This window comes from Berghia stephanieae, chromosome 4 (genome assembly GCF_034508935.2).
Source record: "Berghia stephanieae isolate SIO BIC M18660-M18661 chromosome 4, UCSD_Bste_1.3, whole genome shotgun sequence".
Taxonomy (NCBI): Eukaryota; Metazoa; Mollusca; class Gastropoda; order Nudibranchia; family Aeolidiidae; genus Berghia; species Berghia stephanieae.
The window spans coordinates 59797794-59824751 of record NC_088363.1 but is presented as its reverse complement, the minus strand read 5'-3'; the positions used below and the strand labels follow the sequence as shown (position 1 = coordinate 59824751).

At 36.3% G+C, this 26958-nt stretch overlaps 1 protein-coding gene across 4 annotated transcripts; it reads right to left on the bottom strand.

Annotated features, from left to right (window-relative positions):
- Positions 1-3548: 3548 nt before the first annotated feature.
- Positions 3549-16973, bottom strand: LOC144970933 (uncharacterized). Of its 4 annotated transcripts, none has more exons than XM_078911123.1 (5): positions 16752-16973; positions 15287-16373; positions 10635-10745; positions 9505-9624; positions 3549-5943 (listed from the first exon to the last, which is right to left on the bottom strand). In XM_078911123.1, exons 2-5 carry the CDS (start codon positions 16357-16359, stop codon positions 5706-5708), a joined length of 1542 nt encoding a protein of 513 aa, XP_078767249.1. In that variant the 5' UTR covers positions 16360-16373; positions 16752-16973; the 3' UTR covers positions 3549-5705. The 4 variants fall into 4 exon arrangements, with proteins under 4 accessions (XP_078767249.1, XP_078767250.1, XP_078767248.1 ...); XM_078911124.1 differs by having other exon boundaries at positions 16863-16928; XM_078911122.1 differs by having other exon boundaries at positions 16692-16756.
- Between the last annotated feature and the right edge of the window lie 9985 nt (positions 16974-26958).

Genomic DNA, 26958 nt, shown 5'->3' with positions numbered 1-26958 from the left:
TCTCACCTAACCTCTGAAGACAAAATTAAAAAGAGAGGAAATCAAACTAACTACTGGTTTCCAATATTTTGATATGTCAATCTTATTACAAACCACTCTCTATTGAGATTTTATGGATTCAAAGGGATCCTATATTTGATCTTAATACATTTCTCCATCCCAGCGTTGACATTTTAAAAGTCGTCTTGAGGAACCTTTGTCAACTTTTTAATTTGCCTTCGTTTATTGTTGCCATTTTTTCATACTATTGATGTACATGAGTATGGATGCTGTATTAAAATTGAGAACTCAACATTGTTTTCTTAGATTTGAATTTAAAGATTCAAGTGTTCAATTTTTCATTCTTGAATTCTTTAGGATGGGGAAAGGGGAGGGGGAGGAGAATTGTACTTCTCCAGCTGACTGTTGTGTTCCACGTCCGTTCTCATCTTTCCTATTTCTTTATTTTTCCCCGGATGGGGTCTTCTGACCTCCCATGGTGGAAAGAGAGGTCACTCACTGTGTCTTTTATCTCTCATGGTGAACAGGTCACTTGCTGTGTCTTCTATCCCCTATACATATATGTTTTATGAGTTGCTTTCTGTCCTTGCCTTTGTCTTGGAATGGGTTTACTTGGTTCTGTCCTGATCCTCTCCGGAATCCTTGGCTGATAGGGAAATAGTCAAAAGTATGCAAGGATTTTCATTGTAAATCCTCTCTCTTTTATGGACTGATCGTTACATTTTTGTGTTGAAAATATCTTTTAAACATTTGAATGAGACTTTTAGGTACATTGATGGTATGTTTTTGGAATTTCTTGGATACTTTAATTTTTTTCACTATCCCATTTCTTTCCTTTTTTTTTTTTATTACTGGCGCTGATATAACCTAAATGTTTTGCAAGCGCCATGAAACCCTTTTTCTGGATTGAGATTGCTTGGTGTTTTTTCCCTGGTTATGTCCGAAATCTTTAGCTGGGAGGGAGACTGTCAAATGTATAGTACCCTTTTAAAGAGATATTTTATTCCATTGTTAATCATCTCACTGTTATTGTTGTGTGCTCCTATCATTATTAGTTTTGGATGGTTGGCTAGGTGGTCTTCAGATTGGAAGGCACAGGGCTCGATTCCTACTCTGAGCGGCGTATAGTTGAATCCTTAGAAAAGCTCTCTACTCACATTCTCTCACCGTACTCAGGTGTACAATGAGTACATGGCTCTTAACAACGTTGTTTCTGTCCGAAATAATTGTATTAATGCCAAACCGACGTTATATATCGTCCTACTTGTTGCTGTTGGCAAGGGACCCACTATAAAGTCCTTAGAGTTAGAGCGTGCTTAGTGGATACTGCGCTGTTATAGTATAATAATATAGTGGTCAGAAGTAATTTTATTTTGTCGACCCCAGGAATGTCTTGGTGGATTTCGTTCCATACCATGCATTAATCTTATGAGTAGCATTATGTGTATAGTAACATGCTATGATAGGGACACGATATGATGGTGTATACATCTACTGATAATTTGCATAAGACATCTTTTTTTCCTTTAATATTCATTGTGTTAACCAGTAAAACTCTGAAAAAACCATGAATTCAAAAATTTGGCCAGAAAACTGGTCCTTCAAATATCGATCGATTTAAATGAATTCTTTTGGCAAAAACTCTCAAACCAGGGTCCTCACATGGGTCCTTTAAATCGATGAATATGTGAAGGAAGAGTTTTCTGGCCAAATTTTTAAAGCATGTTTAACTAGAGGTAGAAAGTTAATTGGTTAACAAAATACCATAGGCACCATCAATTCAACGAGCAAAATGTAACTATTACGATCAGAACAATCGTATTTATTTTTAGACATATCAGCTGGTAATCTGTGTGCTCAACTGTTTTAAAATAAATGAAGTAACAAAATTCGACTTTTGCCTTTTGATCAAAGGTAAAATCAATAAGGACAATACAATGCTATTTGTATTTTCAAATTATTCAATTCAAAAAATCAAATAACAACAGAAAGAAAAGAAGAAAAAAAACAAACGTTCAAAGCATGACATCTATTATATATATATATTATCTATATATATATATATATATATATATATATATATATATATATATATATATATTATATATATATATATACAGAGAGACTGCTTGTTCATTTAAAATGCGGGAGGGGAATAGAGTAAAGATTGAAGCCTTTATAAATATGTATTAAAGAGAAACAAAAATAAAACAAAGACAACAACGTGGGTTTTTATATCCACTGAATATACTCAATTACGCTTTAAAGTTAAAGTGATCCCAAACGAACAGTAACATTTGACTTAATAAAACGCCTATTAGGCGATATTACAGTTATAATAGAGACAATGCTTTCAGTGGCCAGGTACTCTGTTTTTGCCTGAGTACGTTGAGAGTGTGTGAATAAAGAGCCTTCTCCGAGGACTCTACTTTGTGCCACCACTGTGGGACTCGAACAAAGAGCCCACAAGTCAGAAGTCGATATTCGCTTCTAATATTCTGAGTGACTGAAGTTAAAGACGTGTTTTTTGTGCCTGTTTTTCTGTTGTCATTCAAGACGTTAACCCCCGAATGTCACAAACAGGCGGCAATCGTCAACGGGCTCCAACGGAAATGCGACCGTTGGCTAGTTCCGCCCATCGGTTTACCGATGAATCTATCGTCGGATCCCGTTTGACTCTTTGCGGTCGGCGTGCCAGTAGATCCCGACGAAGAATCTTGATCACACATTTCTGAGGTGCATGACTGTAAAATAGTGGCAGTTTTTTGTTTGTTTCTTTTTTGTTTTGTTTTTTGTAGTAGTAGTAGTAGTAGTAGTAGTAGTAGTAGTAGTAGTAGTAGTAGTAGTAGTAGTAGTAGTAGTAGTAGTAGTCTTACTAGTAGGAGTAGTTGTTGTAGCAGTAGTAGTAGTAGGAGGAGGAGGAAGAGGAATCTCTCCGACTCAAGAAACGATGGTTTGCGATGACTTTGGTCTCATCAGTCCTGTTGAGAGCAGCGACGGGTGTGACAGCAGCCTGATCCTTGCATGGCAGTCTCTACCGCAGTTGCTGCACGCGTAGTTTGTGTGCTCTCCTCTCCTCAAACTTCTTTTTTCTCCTCTCCTCACCTATTTTCACTCCCTCCCTCACCGCATCTCCAGCCACTCTGCGGTCGTCAGCAAGCGATTCCCTTGTGTTTGAGTTGATGCCTGTCAGTTTCATGTCTCGTTTGATCGACGTCCAGAAGTTAATTCACCGTAGTAGTAGTAGTAGTAGTAGTAGTAGTAGTAGTAGTAGTAGTAGTAGTAGTAGTAGTAGTAGTAGCAGTGGTAGTAGTAGTAACCATATGGCCCATGGAGCAGGAGTTTATCCCGGTTTCTAAAGAGCGAAATGGACAATGGCAATTGCTTTCTACCTTTTTGATAGGACATTATTCTATTGCGAAGAACTTTCCGCCAGATTTACCATACCACTGGGCAATGCTGCCCGTCGTTTAATTAAAGATTAACCGTTTTAAAAAAAAATAATAGAAATGATTATATGGAGAAAGGAAATAAAATGAACACTTACATTTTTATTTGTGACTAACGGTTTATTCTAAAGATATGAGATGGAAAAACATGATAACGGACATTTGGTGCAACAACAAAAAAAGAAAGAAAAATATTGACGGGGTTGAATAAAATAAAACAGAAACCTGAAGTCCGTTCTTCAAAACAAAACAAAAAATGATACGAATGTTATGAACCTGTCAATCAAAATGTAGATAAGGTATTTAATTTGACAACAACAAAAAAGCATGGGGAGATGTCAATAATGTGCACATGTCAACGAAATCAGAAGTTTGAATACAGTATGACATTCAAGAATAAATCATGATTATGTAAATGACAAAATATTTGGTGAAATGGCTATTACTTATAACTCAAAATCAGTATCAAAAAGTTACATGTGTGTGTAAAATGTTTAGACGCTATGGACTGTCCTAGATATTGTCAAAATCTTCAAAACAAATGAATGAAATGATGAAAGATGCATAAAAAATTAATATCAGAATGACGCACAAACTATTAGGGAAATGCGTTTGTCACCGTTGCTATCCCTTAGTTGTGTCCAACACAGTGAATACTGTCATAAGGACAACTAAAACGTTAAAGAACATTTCTGCAGTACTCTGGAAAAACTCATATTTAAAAATTTGGCAAGAAAACTCGTCCTTCAAATATCTTCGATTTAAATGACTCTCATCTTGGCAACAACAAAAAAACACTCTCAAACCTGGGACTTCGCCAAAGTACGGCAGGTTTTTCAAGGCTTGATGGTTTCTAAGAGTGAACGAAAATCACAAATCACATCAACGCATTCGCACACGCCATAAAGTTTAGATGACATCCCCGTGTGTATCCGTCCCTGTAATTATTTTTGTAAACCTAAACAATCAGTTGTCTGAATTAGGCACCAAAGGCATTCATTCACTCAGTACAACGAAATAATTTGGGGCAAACAGTTAACTACTGGCGTTGTTGCATTTTCCTGAATGAGAACACCCGAAACAAATATGATAGATCAAAATCAATAAAGTCTTGCAACCATGATCTCGATTTCTTATTTACACTTTTCTGAAGTTAGAAAAAAAACTCTGTTAATTTCAGCGCGTTCTTAATTTGAATTCATCCCTGAAGAACTACGAAATACTGCAGTGACCTCCGTACTAAAATCACAACAAGATCTTGACAGCCTCGAAACTCTGGCCCAGGACCGTGACCAATGGAAACAAATAATAACATGGATGGAGAGAGCAGCTATACCTATCGACCATGACTGAGTCACACAATTCTCAGCAAGCGTCATTCGGAGGCTTACTACTACTACTACTACTACTACTACTACTACTACTACTACTACTACTACTACTACTACTACTACTACTACTACTACTACTACTCTTAATTTGATCTCCTCCGGTTATCTTCATCTGCACACAAATCTCTACAGCTGTATGACATACAAAGGTTCATTCCAAGAGTTGGTTTCCCTCGATCTGTAATATCCTTATAAGAAACATAACCTCAAAAAGTGTTCAGGTATCTAAACAAAATTGTTTACTTCAGTTCACTTCTCTGCGATTGGATAAAAGCGAAGTCAGTGGCGATATTGAATTTAACATCCAGCTAAAGAATTCCACTAAGACCGTGTATGTTGTAACTTAAAACAAAACCCACTACGATTTCAACAGTCTGCCGTACTCTGGTGAGAAACATTTTTTTTTAATTGGTCAGAAAGCTCGTCCTTCAAATATCCATCGATTTAAATGACCCCATCTTGGAAAAACTCAACCTGGGACCTCGCATATTTTGATATTCATTTGCTCTAGCCATTTATCCCGACATTTATATAGAGTACCCGACCAGAACCAAATTCAATTCTATTATGATAGCTCTAGAAAAACCTAGAAAAACGGCTTCTTCGGAATTACATAATATGATACATAGCATTATAATTGTGACCTATCGCCTCGAAAGGGTATTATGCCTGGATAGTTAAGTTGCCAAAAATTGATCATAAGTATGACATTTGAATAAAGTTTATTTTACATTGTGGGCAATATATTTAGCTCCAAATGACCAATTTCAGGTCATTTAAACTTTAAAATCACTTTTTAGCACATGGTTTACCCAACAAAATACCGGATGAAGGCCTTAGAGCACATTTGGGAAAACATATAGCATTAATTATTTCTGAAATTGTATGGACCAGCCGTAGTCGTGGATAACTTTTGACACCGGCAGGACATGGGTACCTCAAGCCGGTATGGTACAATACGTGCAGTGGTCAGTAACGGGCAGTAGGACACCACAGTGACGTTGGCAACATGAGGACGGCAACCGCTGTTGCTGTTGATGTTGATGTTGTTGTAGCCTCCGTAGCGGCTCAAAGGACTCCTGTTGTCCTGACATTGGGAACACCTGAAGGAGTGGTGGATGAACGTATGAACAGTTTAAATATGGGATTGTTGTAAAACTGCAAGAACTATTGGGGGGAGTAGTACTGTGATTTAACAATTAAAATTACATTTATATTTAATAATTAAATTTAAAATGTTTATCTAAATTTGTCTAATTTGTCAATTTCATTAATATTCTTTAAATTATTTACTAATTTTAAATTCAAATTTTAAATCTAAAATTACAAAACTTTCTGACATTATCTTCATACATTAAAATTTATTATAAGAATGATAAAGTAGAAGGTAGCGTCAACGTTCTTTTATATGAAATTATATAAACAGTTTGTCTTCGTCCATGCCTCTCACTCGTGAGAATACAGAGAATACGTAGAAATGGTGTCTGAAATTAGGGAATTATGATCTGTCATTTTACGTTGAGAATCGCTATCTCGCTGCCCTCTTGCCAAATTCATTTGCACGCACCTACATACTTTATTACAGGACCTATTTTTATTTTGATCGTTGATGGCTCAAACGGTTCGTCTCGATCTATGTCAATTTCCACAACGCGTATAATAAGTATAATTGATGACTGCAAGTTCCTGGTGGCCTTTATTTCTCCAATGGTTATCATAAAATAATAATTGGCGTGAACTTCTTGGAGGGCAACATTAAAAATTTGAGGTATTCTTTGACATGGAGTGTCCGATGTATACAGTGCTCTCTACCCAAAAACACAAATCTGGGAGCATGCAATATTCATTCCCGTAATTTACTCCGATACTATCGTTTTACTTTGTTACAAGACGAAACACGGTGTCACTTCAATCATTGACGTCAAGAGTAGCAATTGATTAGAATCAGTCGTCAAATCCTTTTTTTTTCAATATTGCATGTTCTTACGTCACAAAAAATAGAAAATCTTAACATTCTTTGTCCTTTAAACACGAATATGGCCTACCGGCTCTTTTCTTTCACAAAATCCCCCCTCTAAATCAATAAAAGTTGAATGTCCAATCTGAGCCATGACCTGGTGAAATAATGGCCATGGTCGCGCGACGGGGATCAACAGGGGCGGTAACCTATCCGTTTTATGGTGGGGTTCAACCCGGAAACGACAGAAATGTTTATAAAGACTCGCTATCTCTTGACAGACTTTAAATATCAAAGTTACCTAATTGATTTTTAAACACATTACATTAAACGCCAGTAACTTCAATGCCTATTCCGCTCCCGACCGACTTTTCTGTTTTGATTGTTACATAGAAGCTAAAAGAAGATGTCTATGAACCGTGTATAATTGTCCTTTTTTTTTTTACTCAAACGAATTCTGAGCTAGACAAGTTTAAACAAAAATATTTCCGGGTTACTAAAACAAAACAAATAAGAGAGAAACGTTTAATGCGACGGTCAACGGCATTTTGAACTATCTTATTTATTTTATTTTGCATCTAGTGTCAATGGCCGAGTCGTTAGGGCGAAAGACAATCGAGAACAAGAATGGTCAGTGACTGAATAGGTGACAAGGGACACTCGAAACAAATTCTAATTACTCCATTTGACATAAATGTGAATAAATTCATTGTTTGGGAAAAGACGCATAGTTGTAAAAGCAGTGGTGATTATTAGACGCATATCAAAGACTCCATTCTTTGTATGAAATAGAAAAGAACAAATGATTCAATAAAACTTTAAGAACTTTAAGGCATGAAATGTATCACAGTGTACATTATTTAATTTGGAGATGTTCATTTAAGTTTGGGTAAAGGAATTATGGTATCCGAGGTAACTAGTTGTTTTATTAGCTCAATGGTATTTTTCAAATGAACACAAAGATGAATATTAGCAAAAAAAATTAATTCTAAACTTACTTTTACTTATATTACCAATTGGCTCAAAAGAAGTAGAATGATTCATACCTTAGACGATTTCGTGGTAAAATGTATGTTGTCAATTATATAGACGAAGTAGCACTTGTCTTAATCCAAAGTATTTACCCTCGGATTTAATGCAATTGCCTCTGAATGGACAATGAGTCTTGAACTACGTGCACATATTTACAGGTCTAATATCCGAAAGCAATCACCGGCTTGTTTTAGCATTGTTGCGATGGACAATATTTTGCGTTGGTTTGAGATTATTTAAATGAGCCTATAACTATTTTGTTTTCAGAGCTGAAACCAAGGATTCACCCGTCAGGAAATATCAGCTAAACTGATTTATCTACGAAGTTTCAAATCAGACACGCTTGGTTTTGAACGTGTTCTCTGTTAAAATTTGAGTACCGGGACTCAAACGCATAAAAAGCCACACACCTATTAGCACCTGAGACAAATTAAATTTTCTTTATTTTATAAAAATAAAGATTTAATAACGACTTAAAACATTTAAGACAATATGCCTTTTATTGACACGATTAATAACTAGAAATTTTAAGATGTACCGTGCATTGTCGAGACAAATTTGAGGAGTTGTTTTATTTTTTTTTTTTGATTTCACGTACACAGAACGACAATAAATGAACATCTTGTAAAAACGCTGTAACACAATGAATTTAAAAAATAAATAAATTAAATTGAAACCAGGCTAAAATCAACTATGGTCAAAGCCTTATCATCATCATCATCATTACCTTTTTCACCCTGAGTCAGGGTATAGGCCACAAACAGTTTCCATCCTTCTCTATCCTGGGCTAACTTTTATACCTCGTTCCAAGTCTTATCACTTCCCTGTTTATCAGCTTCTTTAATTCTTCTCTATGTTCCCGGTGGCCTTCCCCTTGATGTTCTGCCCTGAGGGTTCCAGTCTTATACTTTCTTTGTTATAGTGGAGTCATTATTTCTAGGGTATGTCCAAGTGGAGTCATTCTCTCTAGGGTATGTCCATTCCACCTCCATCGTCTTCTTCCTATTTCCTCTCTCACTGGTGTCTGCTGTGTTCTTTTCCATACTTCTTCATTCTTAATTCTATCCATCAAATTTATTCTGAGTAGCTTATACATGCATCTGTTTACGAAAATATGTATCCTCCTTACACATGCCGGCGATGCATTCCAAGTTTCACATCCATATAATAGGACAGACTTCACGTTTGAGTTGAAAAGTCTTAGCTTTAGTATGGTCAAAGCCTTCTGCCAAATTTTAAAAGCCCAGCTAGTTGAGTATCAGAATGGTAGGAAAAAATTTGACAGCTTCACATTTCAACAAAAATCCCTGAAAGTGCGTGAAAATGGAATTCTTGACATGGAAGTGAATAGATGCACACATTTCCAGAAAAACAAACACGGTGTTTGTTATTGTGCTCCGTGCGATACAAGTCTCAAACTTATATTATAGCAGTGCACCTTTGGCAATAGATAAAGTTTGTTTTTTCTTTCAGATTTCAATAGTGTGGGTTTAAAATTGAGAGAGTTATTTAAAACTTTTACGATCTGATTGTTTATGTGCCAGGCGGCATTACGTATAAAGAAACAACCAGAACAGCTATGTCCGACAAAAGTAAATGCGAAAAACAAATTAATTTATTTAGTCAGTCAAAGCTTTGAACTCCGTGATAAAAGTTTCGTTAATAACGCAATTACCTGCAATCAGCGTAAAAAACAGGCTCTTGATAGGGCGGGGGAAGAAGCCAACACTCCAGATTTGCTGACGTCACAAATTTGGTGAGCTGAGTATAGTTCGCCGGGCATGACTGCATGGGGCTGTAGTATAAAGGAGATAAAAACATAAACATAGTTATGAACATTTATAATAATACGTATTTCCCATGATTCAGTGCGCTTCATGTGTGTCATTTATTCCTTCTCCCTTGCAAGCATTTTACAACATAAATTGCCAATAGGGGGCATACGGGTAATGTAAAAAAACGGTTCCAATCTCATTGGAAGTGTAAAACCACTCTCCCTAAGGACTTGGTATATACCTTGTGCAATTGATCTTCTGGTGTCGGAGTGATGGCAGCTTATTTTCTTTTATAGTTTAACTACATGCTAGCCATCTATAAAGATCATCCATGCTCCTTAGAACCTGCCGATACATCCTGCTACTAAAATAGTTATGTCGCCTTATGATTCAATATTTGTATAACCTATTCATCATCAGGCTCCGAAGGACTAGTTACATGCACACTTCCAAGGATTTTGGAACATGGAAAGTAGGTTTGACATAACGACTTTTCTTACCTATTAGGTTCCTTCTTTATGCCAGCTCTCTTACAATGCCGGTGATTGCCTATAGCTAATGGCTGTAATACTTATACATACCTGATTCGGAAAATATATAATATGTACAAAATACCTTACCAAAGAACGAAATACTGGTGACAGAGTCTTGCTGTCATCACTGAACACGCTCAACGCCGCTTGACATTTTTAAGAAGAAGCCTTATCGCTCAGCCAACGATGTCATTTGGTGGTGATGATGGTATGATGATGATGATGATGATGATGATGATGATGATGATGATGATGATATATTATTATTATTATTATTATTATTATTATTATTATTATTATTATTATTATTATTATTATTATTATTATCATTATTATTATTATTATTATTATTATTATTATTATTATTATTATTATTATTATTATTATTATTATTATTATTATTATTATTATTATTACATAATCAAAATTGCTGAAAATATCTCGACGACTGAATTGCAACAGTTCTGAATAAATTTGAAAAAAACATGAGAACTTACTCATCCTGAGGTGGGACAAAGTTGGTGTTACCAACGAGAGTACCAAAAAAATTGGCCAGTGCTAAAACTTCAGGTCTGACCGATGCTTCTTGGATGATGCCATTGGTCACTCTGTAAAATGTCAAGAGAAGAAAGTCAATTAGATAGCTCGATAAAAGAGACATTTTTTATGCTAAAGAAAGAACAAAGTTGACGTCACTCAGATCTTTGTTATTGCTTTTAGACAAACTAAACATTTTAATTATTCGTCATCACTAAATTGCATCAATCCAACTATAAACGCGTAAGGTTATACATATTTTTGTGTGTTGGTACGTTATATCCGACTGGCGGACGTTGTGAGTATTTCACATAAACGCATAGCATGATTAATTGTACAGTTTGTGATCTTCTGATATGTCATTGCCTTCGGGACGGTAGACCCCTGGTTTAAGTCCTGCTTTGGTTGGTGTAAAGTTGCATACCTTGGAAAATGCTCTTTACTCAAATTCTCTTATGTGTAAAGTGAATATCTAGCCGGTAACAGCGTTGTCTATGTCACACAAAAAATTATAATAGCGCCTTCCAGACGTCATGTCTCGTCCTGCATGTTACATGTTGCTCCTAACCCCTTGCAAACCGCCTTGAGCACAGTAAGTGGATAAACTTAAAGTAAAAAAAAAGCAAAAACACAACAACAATTCCGAAAAGTGAGTGGAGCAGCCACTTATGTTGATAATAACAAGAAATGAAGTGAGTAGGAAAGTGCCAGAAGATTACAGAGAATAAAAACTTTGCGGCGGCTATGGGGTCTCGAACCCGCGACCTTACTGGTACGACAACTCCGCCTGGCCGGGGAGATCATTACTCTATCGTATGAGCTATCCACGACCCTAAAAAAAGATCGCTTCCGGAGTAGTCGTACCAGTAGGGTCGCGGGTTCAAGCCCCCATCGCCGCCGCGAAGTTTTTATTCTCTGTTATCTTCTGGTACTTTCCTACTCACTTCATTTCTTGTTATTATCATCATAAGTGGCTGCTCCACTCACTTTTCAGACTTAAAAAGTCATTCCAAATACTGGAGCATACTCAATGTCTCAATCATTGCTATTTTACATGTTTGTGTTGAGAATATTGGCTATTAAGCTTAAATGCTGGCCAACTTACTTCGCGGCATTTGTGTGTGTTGAACCCGCGACCTCAAGAAATCGGGGAGAAAAGTTTTGGGGGGTCGTAGATAACTCATACGGAAAGAGTCACAATCTTGGAACTTGGGACCCCTTGTAAAACGCCTTGGGTACATTTAGTGGATAAACTTTTAAAAAATCTGCTTTTATTAACTCGGATCGAATCTCAGACCTGATTGTCAACCCTTTTTTTTTCTCCAAAATAATAGAGTATACTTTCATGTCTTTGATTTTACTTTAGGTGATGTTTGGATAGATAGAATGACGAGGTTTCAACTATTGCCTTAATTTTGTGGTGTAATGGTAATACATCTGACCGGCAATCAGATCTCTGGTTTGGTTCTCAGTCGAGGAAGGCTAATTATTATATTTTTCTTTTTTCTTTGTTTGAAACTGTATCATACCCAAATTTTAAAAATATTTTTAGCTTGTGCCTACTTGAGCTTTTTTACATAGCGCAATATCCACTAAACGTGCTCAAATCGCTTCATAAGAGATCGACCACCAACAGTAACACGTAACATGTGAAACGATGCATGACGCCTGTTGGGCGATATTACAATTTTTTTCCCGACAGAGATAACGCTACTACCGGCCAGGTACTCATTTTACACATGAGTACGTTGAGAGAATGTGAGGAAAGACCCTTTCCAAGGACCCAACTATGCACCGAGCGAGGCTCGGACCCAGGACCTTCCGATCTGAAAGCGAGTGTCATACCACAAGACCTCTTAACCGTATCTCCTGTTTCTCCCCTAAATTTAGTGAATGACGGGACAAGCTTTTAAGATCAACGTCCCAGCCGGGGGAATAATCCCTCTGTTCAACACTATCTAATGTCAGTCGGTTATTGCCGGGAGGAATGTCATATTTTAGAGCAACGGTCAATCCCCCATTTCGGTATTTCGTTTTTCTTAACCCTTGGCAAGACTAATAACCTTTAAGTGACCCTCCAATTGCCCACTAGGGTACAGCGGGGTGGGAGGAGTGGGGGGATGGTACAAGTTGACATTGCACTGGATTGTGCAAAAGATTATCTTTATTGCCTTTTTAGGGAAGATAGGAGAACAAAGCATTTTCTAACAATTGAATTAATGGTTAATAATCAAAGTTCACCCCCCCCCCCTTCCCGGGGCAGCATCGTAATTCCATGTCGGAATATAGATAGTCTTTCAAACAAAAACGTCTGATGTATATATGAATCATCCATATTATTGTCTATGTGAGCAAATATGGACAAAAAGTACGATGTCACTTTTTAAAAAATCAAATTGATCGAATTTGTCCAATGTGCAACGTTGCACTTGATTGTCGACATCGCTCGATGAGAGAGACCTGTCGGTTTTACCGATTTCCAAGTGGAACCAGTTTTAGCTGTTGTGAGCGTTGTTAAAAGGAAGTGACGTCATGACTTTAGAACCCTATATTGGGAAGCAATAATTCTACTCAAAGATGAAATATAAAGAATTCTCTGAAGTGGGTCTCAAATCTGGGCCTTTCGGTTCACAGTGCAATGACTTAACCGATCATCCACCTCGCCCGACCACTGTATAAATATGCTAACATGAATACCAACTTCTATTACATTGTATATCCGTAAATGAGTACGTTGGGATAGTCGTTACAATAATGTCTGAATGAAAATCCAAATCTTGATTTTGACAGAAAAGTATTTGTTTTTAAATGGTTTTGTCATACCACACCATTATGAATTTATCGCCAAGCAATGTGTCTGTCGGGTATTCCTGACCCAAAAGAGCTAGATGGCCTTTTTATTAGGGAAAGAATAGATAACTTTAGGGTTTCTTGGGTGATTCCCTGCTCCGAGAGCGTACAATTTGTAAAAGTACCTTAATGAAGGATATACAGGGTGTCCATAAAATTTCACTGATTTCAAAGACTTATTATTCTATAACCATTGTAGATATTTGCATCTGAATTGTACAGTCTTCTAAGGCAAAGCCATACCTATATTTATGCCCATTAGTCATCAACCTTCATTACATTAACAAATTTATAAAAATGAACATGAACATAAAAGACCATCTTTAGGCACCTCTAGTTTTTAATGTAAATGCATGAAACGAAATTGCCAAAATTAGCTCAACAACGTATATTCCAGTATGGCCGACCATTAAAGGACATGAACACGATAAAAGAAAAAAAAAACGGGAATTCTAAATTTGTTGAGACACAAAGTGAATGTTTGGTATCGGCAGATGCTCAAAAGAGTTATACATATACGACGAAGGCAAATGTTAAACCACAAGACCACATGGTTCCGCATTAAATAAACGGTTCTCTTTTAAATGACATTGTCGGGACATAAAAAGTAAGCTAATACGCGCATTAACATAGATGAAAGCTTGTTTCATATATACCATTAACTTTTTACAATAAAAACGATTACATATCTGGATATAGAGCGAAAGAGTTGGAGAGAGTGTAAATCATAAAGCAAGACTGATCTCATTCTACTGTTTAAAAGTGTAGCTGAATCAAAACCCTTGTTATATGAGTTGTGGATGAAAAATATAAAACGTGAAACCCAAACCCAAGAAAGGGATTATAAGACTGAATTATGCATGATGAAATGTCTTTAAATTGCCTGACCTCAGGCTTAAGGGATTTTGGATTCGGTGACCCCCACATGCACATTAAATCTAGACCATCTTCCATCAGTTGCACGTATCTATGGATCAATTGCTAAGATAAAGAAAGAGCCACGTGTTATGAATTCATGTGACGGCCCCCAAACAGTGAATCTGAGAGAAGCTTTCAAAAATTCTGGGGATCATAAAATTAGTCATTTAAAAGTAATTGCGCATTTCCGTAGTTTTATTGTCTAATGTGTATCGCATTGAATATATTCTGTCACATGCAGTTCATGTTTCCGCATATCATTCGTTTTATGCAATACAAGTCACCAGTTAAGTAACCTTTCTATGCACCAGCAATATTATTTCCAAACGCTCAATGGAATATGACTATAACCTGGTTTCTGTAGCATTAATCCAACATCACAAATAACCTCGTGAGGTCCCAGGTTGGAGAGTTTTTGCCAAGATGAGGGTCATCTAAATCGATCGATATTTGAGGGACGAGTTTTCTAGCCCAAATGTTAAATACGTTTTAAAAAAACAAACTATGATACAGTATTATACTTAATTTTCAATGTTACTTATCTATTCCATCGCTGCTAATGCTTACTGTGACCTGATCTTCACATATAGAGACCCATTACAAACTTTGGCGTTGTAGTCCCTCAGAATGTTTATATTTACTTTCTTTCAAATGTGGTACAAATTGGTTCATAATTAATGAAGTTATACAAAATTTAGTGAAGGACAAAAAGTTTGAAACAGAAGGTAAATCATAAATGATTAAGGAGAGCTAGAGAGAGAGAGAGAGAGAGAGAGAGAGAGAGAGAGAGAGAGAGAAAGAGAGAGAGAAAGAGAGAGACGGGTGATGGAAGTACTAGACTTACACTGTTGGCGCTACATCTCCACTGAATTGTGTATCCAGATAAGTTGACGTTGGTGGTTGACAGGAGGAACTCCCAAATCCAGATCCGGGATTAGTTGGCCTTATAGGTGGAAGGTTGATTCCGCCTCCTGGGGAGCCACCTCCACCAGGTCGAGGGAAGTTAGGAGAACCTCCAGGAAGCCCGGGAAAGAACCCAGTTCCTTCTCCACCTCCAAAATCCGAAGGGAACCCACTGTTCCCACCATTGCCAATGCCGAAATCAAAATTGATGGAACCCAGATTTGGGAAGCCGAGACCGGTGTTACTGCCACCACTTGGTATTGTAGGAACGTTATTGTTGTTGTTGTTGATGTTGTTGTTGTTGTTGTTGTTTGCCGGGTTGGTATTTCCGTTTCCGCTAAAACCAGGGAAGGATGACGGAAAATTTGATCCAGAAAAAAATGACCCAGGGCTGTTATTGATATTATTAAAATTGTTAGCGTTGAAATTATTGTTGTCAGCGTTGTTGTTGTTGTTGTTGTTGTTGTTGTTGTTGGGAGTGGTGCCGGGGTTGTTGTTATATCCTGATAAATTGGGTAAATTACCTCCCGATGTTCCAAAGTTACCAAATGATGGGAAATTTACAGGTCCAAATGAATTAAAGTCTGTTTTATCACCACCAGCATTATTGTTGTTATTGGTATTAGTGTTGGTCTTGTCTTTATTGCTATCATTATTGTTATTGTTTGTCGTTGTGCCAGAACTCGGGATGATGGTGCCTTCGTCATCTACGACAATGACGCCTCCAGAGCCCCCAGTGGGGGTGATACTAGGCGGACCCCTCTGGTTACCGCCTCCTAGGTTAATCCCTCCTGCATTTGAGACTGGAATTTGATTGATGTCTGGTCTGGGCCTGTTGTCAGTGTTGGGGCCTATGTTACTTATTCCACCGGCCGGATTACTTATAGTAGGAGCTCCAACAATACCTCCTCCACCTCCACTTACAAGAACAGGACCATCTCCCAGGTTAATTTCCTGTGCCACAAGTGTATAAAGTCCTGCAATAAGCAGGACAAATATATATCCTATCCTCATGATTTCTAAAGAGGCTGAAAAAAAAAAAAGAAAAACAATATCAGATCTTCTTCATAAAGTATGAAAAACAAATTGGCTCAAAATAGAATATAAAGTAAGATGAACGCAACAAACGTGAGATTGATAAATAAAAAGTTAAGCTTTTTTAGGATTTGATATATATTTCATATACATACTAGATAGTCCTATTTACGAGTTCGGTTACCCAAACTAGTTGTTCGTATTGATGAAGTAAAATAACATCTAAAGCCAACACAGCATGTCCTCGTAATGCAGATAATAATATAACTAATGGAGTCCCAGACTGGTATGAGACTTAAAATATAACTGACCAGAGATCATCACCAGTTCTCAAATGTGAAACAACATGCAACGATATCGAAATCGCTTACCTTCTAACTTAAACAACACACCAGATATAGAAATACCTATTCGAATATATTCGTTATAAAGCCAACAAGGAAAACAAAATCACGTTGTTCAACTTTTGCTAATACTAATACCTGGCTATTCTTATTATTATTCAGAAATAGAGGCGAAGGCGCCCCAGAGAAAAGCTACCTTAAAACTAGACAATGGCTTTTGCCTGGTGCTATTTTATACCGATGAAAACTGTTTCACACGGCAATTTTGCCATGAATCATTTTAAGATGGTCATAAACTGGGGAAAGGTCCGCCTTGTGATCGGCCCTGGCAGGGGTTCAGAAGAAAAATATTTGGGGGATATGGTGGTTTTTTATAGTCTTTACAATGTGAAAAAAGACAGAAAGGAGTGATAAAAATATCACAGACGTCACAACCTTCCCGTTATTTTAGTTTTAATCTTTTCCTGTCAAATTGTGTGAAATAATTACATTGTGATAACGTTATTCATGGGTACAACTCAGACGATTTGATTACCAAATTCATATCAAGCGCATGTCCTAATATGGAAGTAGACATAAAACATACTTTTTTTCCAGAGAGAGGGTGGAAAGGGTTGAGACAAATAAAGAAAGAGAGAGAGAGAGAGAGAGAGAGAGAGAGAGAGTGTGTGTGTGTGTGTGTGTGTGTGTGTGTGTTTGTGTGTGTGTGTGAGCAAGTGTGTGTGCATGGGTCAACAGAATACGCTTATATGATGCCTTTAACACTTTATTTAAAAAGCAGATTACTTGTAAAAATTTAAAATGAGTTGTAAACAACTGGTAGTTGTTGAAACTCGTTGTTAAACAATTTCGTGCAAAAGCACTTAATCTTAATGTGCGACTTTGTGGTATTGTGGTATGGTACTCAGCTTTTGACACGTAAGTCCTGGGTTCGAATCCTTTAGTGGGGAGGCTTGACACGTAAGTCCTGGGTTCGAGTCCTTTAGTGGGGAAGCTGCGCATTGTTGAGTCCCTGGAAAAGGCTCTATACTCTCATTTTCTCACAATTTTCATGTGTAAAATGAGTATCTGGACGGAGACATTGTTGTATTGTCGAAGCAAATAAATAAAACAGCGCCTTACATGCATTATGTCTCTTCCTAAATTTCAAGGGCTGCTAACAGTTTGGGACCCCTTGTAAAACTCTTCGCAGACCTGCCTATTTATATGAAATATTCGTAGATATCCGAATTCTTGGCTCCAATTTTAGTGCGGCTATGTGGTCTTGTAAAATGACACTCGCCTTAGGATCGGAGGGTTCTAGTCCGGCTCTGAGCGCACATAGATTCCTCGAAAAAGGCTCTTTACTCACATTCTCTCACCGTAGTCAGGTGTAAAATGAGTCCAGGCCGTTAACAGCATTTTCTCTGTCGGAAAACATAATATCGCCTAACTCCGTCATGTCTCGTCCTACATGTTAAGTGTTGATGTTGGCTTGGGACCGCTTGCAAAGCGCTTTGACCACGCTTAGTGGATATTGCGTTATTTAAATGCTTTAAATGCCCAAAATACTCATATTGATTCAATAAACATGATGAAGCGATGTCATAGTAGTCATATTCATAAATATGAATTTGAAGCTATATTGAATCCTTTTTATTTATTTATTTATTTTTTTTTTTTTTTTGGTTTGGTCTTGAAAAGTATATTTCACTTTTTAGCATTTATGTTGGCACAATAAGAGGAGCATATTTTATTATTATATTGGAATCAAATGCCGGAGATATCATTTTTTAATTCATCAATGTTATAATAATAAATCAAATCAGAACCAAACCTACTTTGCCTTGACATTAAATACGTGAAATCGGGAGGGTTGAAATCAAACACAGTTTTCCCGTTTACGGGGTACATCATAATATTGTTATAAAATCTTCGTTTCAAACATAGAATTTAGTGCGTACAAAACCGTTAGGCCCACACAACAAACACATTCCATGAATAAATGAAACATTTTGATCCATCCTGTACTTCTGCGTGATTCTTTTAAAAAACAAAAAACAAAAACAAAAACCAGCTTCTTTTTACGTATATATATTGACTCGTCTATAAAATCTGGATCATGCTTGATGGATGAAGTTACGAATAAGAAGTAAATCATATCCGGTTTTTCAGTAGAAACGCAATTCGATTATGGCCGTTCACGTGTAGCAGATGGACCAAATGTTGTCATCTACTACGCTCGTTTATTGATGTTTTAAAAAGATTTTAAGAGTTGGATGCTTTTGACCTTCACCCATAACTAAGATACACCTCTTGACCCTAAATCAAAATGCTATTATTGTTGTTGTTGTTGTTGTTGTGGCTCTTATTATTATTATTATTATTATTATTATTATTATTATTATTATTATTATTATTAATATATATTAATTATATAATAATAATAATAATAATAATAATAATAATAATAATATTATTATTATTATTATTAATAATAATATTTTTATTATTATTATTATTACTATTATTATTATTATTATTATTATTATTATTATTATTATTATTATTATTATAATAGTAATAATAATAATAAATAATATAATAATAATAATAATAATAATAATAATGATAATAATAATAATGATAATAATAATAATAATAATAATAATAATAATAATAATAAATAATAATAATAATAATAATAATAATAATAATAATAATAATAATAATGGGAGGAGGAAGGGGGGGGGAGGTAAAGGGTATAGTTTTTATGATGCAAATCAAACTTTCACTTATCCGATCATTGTGGCTTTTGTCATAAAAAGTGACTGTAAATTGACTGGTGTCTGGAACTAATGAAGAGGCATCTTATATTTAAAATGTCAACACATAAACAGACATCAGTCGTCCAAATGACCTTATCAGATACATGAGCGAGCATCAAATTATTTTACGTAACTCCATCGTTCACTTCTTTAACAATAACAAGTTAACGATTGCACTCGTCAAGTTGTACGAACGATCACGTGATAAAATTTTCTTTCCCGTTCTCTCGTCAAACAATTCAGAACGAAGATGGAGAGCCTAGCTTTCACGTTAGAAGATGAAAACGGTTAGGAATAATTGGGCTTTGATATTTATCATTTTGCGACAAAAATAAAATATGTATAAATTGCGATTTGATCCTTTTTCATTCGCGGGTGTAAATCGTTGACATTGCACTTTGTTTGGTAAAAATCGGACATATATTACGACTTTGATGACAATTATTGTAACTTAAAAAATCATTATGAATAATTTATATTATTTGTGGGCCGATTTTGTCATTCGTGGTATCAATTTCATTTAGGGAGATAGGAACTTCCGAGATATTTTTTTCTGTTGCGAAATTATTACTTTGTATAATTTAACACCAAGAAAAATGATTGGTAAATAAATTTTAAAAAACAGAACGAAATCGTACCGATCGACGAGATACGAGGAAAGAGTTACCCGCGATGTAGCCTTCTTACATCACATCTCGACGCCATGAACGAGATCTCGGTAGTACCGATGCGGCATATCTTTGAGAGCCTCCATAAAGGCGGTACAACTTTAATGGACACGGTTGACCGAAAGTGACGAGTGTTTGTGTAACACCAAAAGCCGGCTTGGACCGATCGACATAATCGGTCGGATGGTGAAAAGCTTCAAACTGAGATGTTGCCAAGTTTAGTTAGAAGGTCAATTTTTTAAATAAAAAATGAGTTCTTGTCATAAATGGTTAAATCAACCCTTTTTGTACATCTTCATGAAATTTCACTTCTAAATATGTTTACAGCTAATCAAGTTGAAAAAGTATGAAAGTTGAGAAAAGTATCTGGATACCTTTACCATACATCTGACTATAACTTCATGAAAATCACCCGATTTACTTCAAATAAAGATTAAAATGTTCTGGGGAGCATAATTTTCTTCTTCTTTCAGCTTATCCCGCAGTTTGCAGGGTTGCCATAACGAATGCCACATCTCGGTTCAGCCGCATCATCTTCCTCCAGGCCCAGTTCTTTCATATCACCCTTTACCTTATCCCACCATCTAGTCTTTGGACGTCCCTTTTTCCTCTTTCCCGCTATTTGTAAGTCCAATACTTTCCTTCCCAGATACTCCCTCTCTCGTCTCTTTACATGTCCGAACCATTTCAATATATCTTCTCCCATCTTTATTGATACATTCTTCACTTCAGTCAACCTTCGAATTCGTTCATTTCTCACTTTATCTTTTCTTGTCCAGCCAAGTGATCATCTCAACATCCTCATTTCGGCCACCTCAACTTCTTTATCGTGTTTCTTTGTTGTAGCTGCTGTCTCTAGTCCATATAACACTGCTGGTCTGTTGTATATATTTTCCCCTTCAGCTTTGCGGAAATTCGTTTGTCACACATAACTCTAGTTACCTTCCTCCAATTATTCCAGCCTACCTGTATCCTCTTCTTAACCTTCATCTCATTGCCTCCATCTCCGTGAACATTTGTTCCTAAGTATTTGAATTGGTTTGTCTCTGGCACATCCTCATCTCCTGCTTACCCTGATTCCCCTCCTTTCCAACACCCGTCTCCAACCCTCCAGTTCCTTTTCCGCCTCAACTTTTGTATCATTCAAAAGTACTACATCATCTGCATACATTATATTCCATTGTGCCTCTCGCAGAATGGGTTCTGTTAGGACATCAATTACTATTGCAAACAGCAGTGGACTGAGAGCAGATCCCTGGTGTAATCCAACTCTTACATTAAATGAATCAGTTGAGCCAACAGCTGTCCTAACCACTGTTTTGTTTCCTTTGTAATATCTTGAATAATTTGATATATTTCTCTGTTACCCCTTTGCTCATAGACAGTACCACATTTCTTCTCTTGGTACCCTACCATATGCTTTCTCCATGTCAATGAACACGCAATGTAATTCTCTTTGCTTTTCTCTATACTTCTCTGCGGTCACTTTTAGAGCAAATATAGCATCCGTTGTACTTTTACCAGCGACAAATCCAAACTGTTCTTTACTTATGTCTACATATTTCCTAATCCTCTTATCGATTACTCTTTCCCATATCTTCATTGTATGGCTCATTAACTTGATGCCCCTATAGTTGCCACATTCTTGAACATCTCCTTTATTTTTGTAAATGGGGATCAACGTACTTTTTGTCCATTCTTCTGGCATTTTCTCTTTCTGTAAAATGTCGTTGAATAACCATACTACTAGGAAATTTAACCCTTCATCTCCAAGTGATTTCCAGACTTCTGCTGGTATCTCGTCTGGTCCAACTGCTTTCTCCCTTTTCATCTTGCGCACTGCATCCCACTCCTCGTTCTTGCTTATCTCATCTACTATCTTCTCTTTCGGTTGTATAACTGCACTTCTCCTCTCGCTGTCATTCTCTTGATTCATGAAGAATGTTATCCGTAGTATGTTTTCCAACTTGCTCGAATCTCTTCATTTTTGCCCAATATTCTTCCATTCTTGTCTTTGATCATCTTAATATGTTGTATATCCCTCTTATTCTTGTCCCTCTGTTTCGCTATTCTGAAAATATTTGTCTGGCCTTCTTTACTTTCTAATTGCTCATTTATATCTTTGAATGTCCCGGACTTTGCTTTTGCAACGGCTCTTTTTGCTTCTTTCTTTGCCTGTTTATATTCATCTACTTTCATAGCATCCCTGTTTGTCTCCATGTTCTTCCTTGCTTCCCTCTTTTTCTTTATTGCTTCTTGAACCTCTTCATTCCACCACCATGTTTCTTTTCCAGCTTTTCCTCTTCCCGAGCTGACCCCTGGCACTTCTTTGGCCACTTCACGAATTGTATCAGCAGTTCTTTTCCATTCCTTTGGGAAATCAATTCCTAGTCTTCCTTTCACCGTTGTAGCAAATATTTCTCTTTGCTCGTCCTCTTTTACTTCCCATCATTGTGTTTTTCCCTCACTTTGTTTCTCTTTTATCTTCCTCTTTCCAAATGCTACTTTCACAATAACAATCTCATGTATAGTCCAGAGTTCGAGTCTCGCTCTGAGCAGCGCAGAGCTAAGTCCTTGGAAAAAACTCTTTACTCACATTTTCTCGCCGTACTCAGACTTAAAATGAGTGTATCTGGCCGTTTACAGCGTTGTCTCTGCCCGAAATAAATTGTAATAATATTGCTTAACAGGAACAATGCTATTGTCCTACATGTTAAGTGTTGTTGATGGCCAGGGACTCATTGTAAGCGATTTGAGCACATTTAGTGGATATTGCACTATATAAATGCTCGTTTTGGCTGTTTTTTACTTCATTAACATTGACTTGAATCAAAATAGAAAGATTTTTAGGGGGGCAAGAATAACAGCGTGTAATCTATTTGCCGGCACTTTAGGCTAGGAGCGATGTGAAATGTCAAATTGTATGTTATTTGATTCAATAAAAGGACCCTGTTTACCTTGCACAGTATAACTTTAATGTTAATTTAATGGGGCGTTTCATGAAGACGTGATATGTTTTCTTTTATGGTGCAGGTAAGCAGGACGTTTTTATTATGTGTCTAATGCTAAACAGATTAAATGATGACATGATTCATTCATTCATTTATCCACCCATTCATTGTACTAACGTTCATCCAGTCATTCATTTGTTTCCGATAAATAATTGCCATACGCTAGATCACCACCATCATAACCAACAACACCAACACCACCATCTCCGCCATCATCATAATCGTCATCATCATTTATATTAACATCATCATTCTCATTATCATCATCCTTACCTGTAGAAGGAACGAAGTTGACGTCACTCAACTCTTCGTTATTGTTTTTTCAGACAGCCGTTTTAATGATTAATTCTCACTAAATTATATCAATTAGTCTATAAACGTTCAAGGTTACAAACTGTGTTGGTACGTGATGTCCGACTGGTGGATGTCGTGAGCATTTTACCAAAAATGCATAGCATTAATATTATCATTGTCGTCATCAAAGTTAAAACGATCATGATTTCTCAACTGTATGAGTCGTCACACGAACAAAACTAACATCTCCATCATCATCATCATCTTTATCATCATCACCATCACCCTGATTAACATCATTATCATAATCCTAAATCATCATTGTTAGTCGTCGTCGTTAAAGTGATTATTTCCTCAACCGTCAGGGATGCCACCAGGCAAATTTAAAAAAGCCTGAAAACTTGCGCGGACGGGATACAAATCAACGTCAAGGGCTTTGTAGGGATTTGAAAAATATCAAATTTGGAATATTGTTTCAGTACTTATTATTGCAACTGAGAGCAAATAACACACAAAAGAAAGGAGAGTTAACAGTTTTCAAATTGATAAAATAAGGCAAGGTGCTGAAAACAAAATATAGACAAATTAATATCAATAGCTATCAGGGGTGAGAATGACTGGTCACATAAAGGGAGAAAATTTTTCATTGTGAAGATCATGACCCACCCATGCAACCATAACCTATAAATTTGAACTTTACTCAAATTCACTGAGATGCGATCCAAAATTTGTCTCGCAGCAATTTCTGACACGACTCGGAGAATTTCAAAAGTTGAAAGTGTAATTACATTTGGTGGTTGTAGTAGGGATGATGATGTGGTGGTGGTTGTAGTAGTAGTGGTGTTAGGGATGATGTGGTAGTGATTATAGTAGTACTGGTCGTATGGATGATTGTGTGGTGGTGGTTGTAATGTCTCCGCCTATCGGTCAAACGCAAGCAAAGTGTAAAAATAACAGAAACATAATTTTATATTGGTATTATGTAATATATTACTATTACTAGTATAAATCCATTCTTATCATTAAACATAAATTTACTTTTTGTAAACATTTAATGAATTGTCCTTTCCACATGTTAAAGGCCCACAATGTTATTCAAATAAAAGGCCAGAAAGTGTTGTTTTGTTTTGATTTTTACTTTATAAAGCAGGCTACAATATCTTTTATTTTTTTACCGAAACCTAGTGGTTATTCAGCTTATACTTATAAATACAACCCAAGAATCTCAAAAATTCAAAGACATAGTCAAAAGGTAAAAAGAAAGAAGAATAAACTAAGCCAATCACCATTGCTTTATTCTAGGCTATTGTATTATCTCTGTATAACCAGATGATTTAATGGATGTTTGAGAAAGAAATAGAGAGAGAGAGGGAGAGAGAGAGAGAGAGAGAGAGAGAGGGGGGGGGGCGGGAGACTTCTCTACAGCATAATTTATGAATTGATCTTAGTTCTATATCCAAAAAAAAAATAAAAAAAAAAAGAAGAAAAGAGAAATTGAAAGAAAGGCAAAGAGAGAGAGAGAGAGAGAGAGAGAGAGAGAGAGAGAGAGAGAGAGAGAGAGAGAGAGAGAGAGAGAGAGAGAGAGAGATGTGTCCCTCCCCTTCCCCTCAACCATCAACTAGCTAATCAAAGAACACCACTGGTCGTCTGTGTCAATTGTGACATCTGGTGCCATTCAGTCTGGCCCGACGTCATAAAAACGGGACCGTCACTAAATTTCACGAGACTATTGCACAGGTGTCAAAATATGACATAAGACATAATGGTGATTTTGTGGTTTTGAGGGAAATGTTTGATACGGCAAAGACAGCGGAAAATTTCTGAGAAATTCTCAAAATCACTGTTTATTTATCAAAAAAAACTTTTTTAAGGAGGAATTGTGATGGGGATGGGCGGAGAGAAACTACCATTTAGGTGCCCAAATATTCGACTGGCGGTGACAGCCCAAATTATTCACCCGGAGAAAAAGTTCCGGCTCAAATCTCCGTCGCGATTTTTTTCTTCTTCTTTTAAATTTTTTTTTTTTTTTTAATAGTGACGATGGACAAAAACCGGAGGTTCCGGATTAAAACCGACTGGTGGTAAAAAAACCGGATTTCCGGCTAAAACCGGAAAAGTGGCATCCCTGTCAACCAAAGCAGTCATTACCTCACCAAAACAAACACCACCATTATCACTTTTATCATCATCATTGTCGAGCAACCTCATTATCATAATCATCATGATCATCATAATTATCATCATAATCATCACATTCATCATCATCGTCGTCGTCGTTGATCAACATCAAGATTTTGTGTTTTCACCAAAGAGAATTGAAACCGCAATATTACCTCTTATTGCTTACAACACAATCAAGTCCTGTTCCATTTTAGCCGCAAAATGTTTTTATAATAATAATTATAATAATAATAATAATAATAATAATAATAATAATAATAATAATAATAATAATAATAATAATAATAATATAATAATAATAATAATAATAATAATAATAATAATAATAATAATAATAATAATAAATAATAATAATAATAATAAGAGTAAAATAGATAGAAAGATGAGAGGAGAGAGGATGAGAAGAGAAAGGAGAGAAGGAGAAGAAGGAAAAAGGAAGAGAAGAGAAGAAGAAGAGAGAATGAAAAAGAAGAAGAAGGAAGAAGAAAGAAGAAGAAGAAGAAGAAAGAGAAGAAGAAGAGAAGAAGAAGAAGAAGAAGAAGAAGAAGAAGAAGGAGAAGAAGAAGAAGAAGAAGAAGAAGAAGAGGAAGAAGAAGAAGAAGAAGAAGAAGAAGAAGAAGAAGAAGAAGAAGAAGAAGAAGAAGAAGAAGAAAGAAGAGAAAGAAGAAGAAGAAGAAGAAGAAGAAGAAGAAGAAGAAGAAGAAGAAGAAGAAGAAGAAGAAGAAGAAGAAGAGGAAGAAGAAGGAGAAGAAGAAGAAGAAGAAGAAGAAGAAGAAGAAGAAGAAGAAGAAGAAGAAGAAGAAGAAGAAGAAGAAGAAGAAGAAGAAGAAGAAGAAGAAGAAGAAGAAGAAGAAGAAGAAGAAGAAGAAGAAGAAGAAGAAGAAGAAGAAGAAGAAGAAGAAGAAGAAGAAGAAGAAGAAGAAGAAGAAGAAGAAGAAGAAGAAGAAGAAGAAGAAGAAGAAGAAGAAGAAGAAAGAAGAAGAGAAGAAGAAGAAGAAGAAGAAGAGAAGAAGAAGAAGAAGAAGAAGAAGAAGAAGAAGAAGAAGAAGAAGAAGAAGAAGAAGAAGAAGAAGAAGAAGAAGAAGAAGAAGAAGAAGAAGAAAGAAGAAGAAGAAGAAGAAGAAGAAGAAGAAAGAAGAAGAAGAAGAGAAGAAGAAGAAGAAGAAGAAGAAGAAGAAGAGAAGAGAAGAAGAAGAAGAAGAAGAAGAAGAAGAAGAAGAAGAAGAAGAAGAAGAGAAGAAGAAGAAGAAGAAGAAGAAGAAGAAGAAGAAGA

What these genes read in the sequence shown, in the direction of transcription:
- LOC144970933 (XM_078911122.1), bottom strand. An exon ending in GGAGATGTAGCGCCAACAGT is followed by an intron (nt 10,746 to 15,286) that starts GTAAGTCTAGTA and finishes GACATTTTACAG; the next exon opens with AGTGACCAATGGCATCATCC. An exon ending in TTTGTCCCACCTCAGGATGA is followed by an intron (nt 9,625 to 10,634) that starts GTAAGTTCTCAT and finishes TTTATACTACAG; the next exon opens with CCCCATGCAGTCATGCCCGG.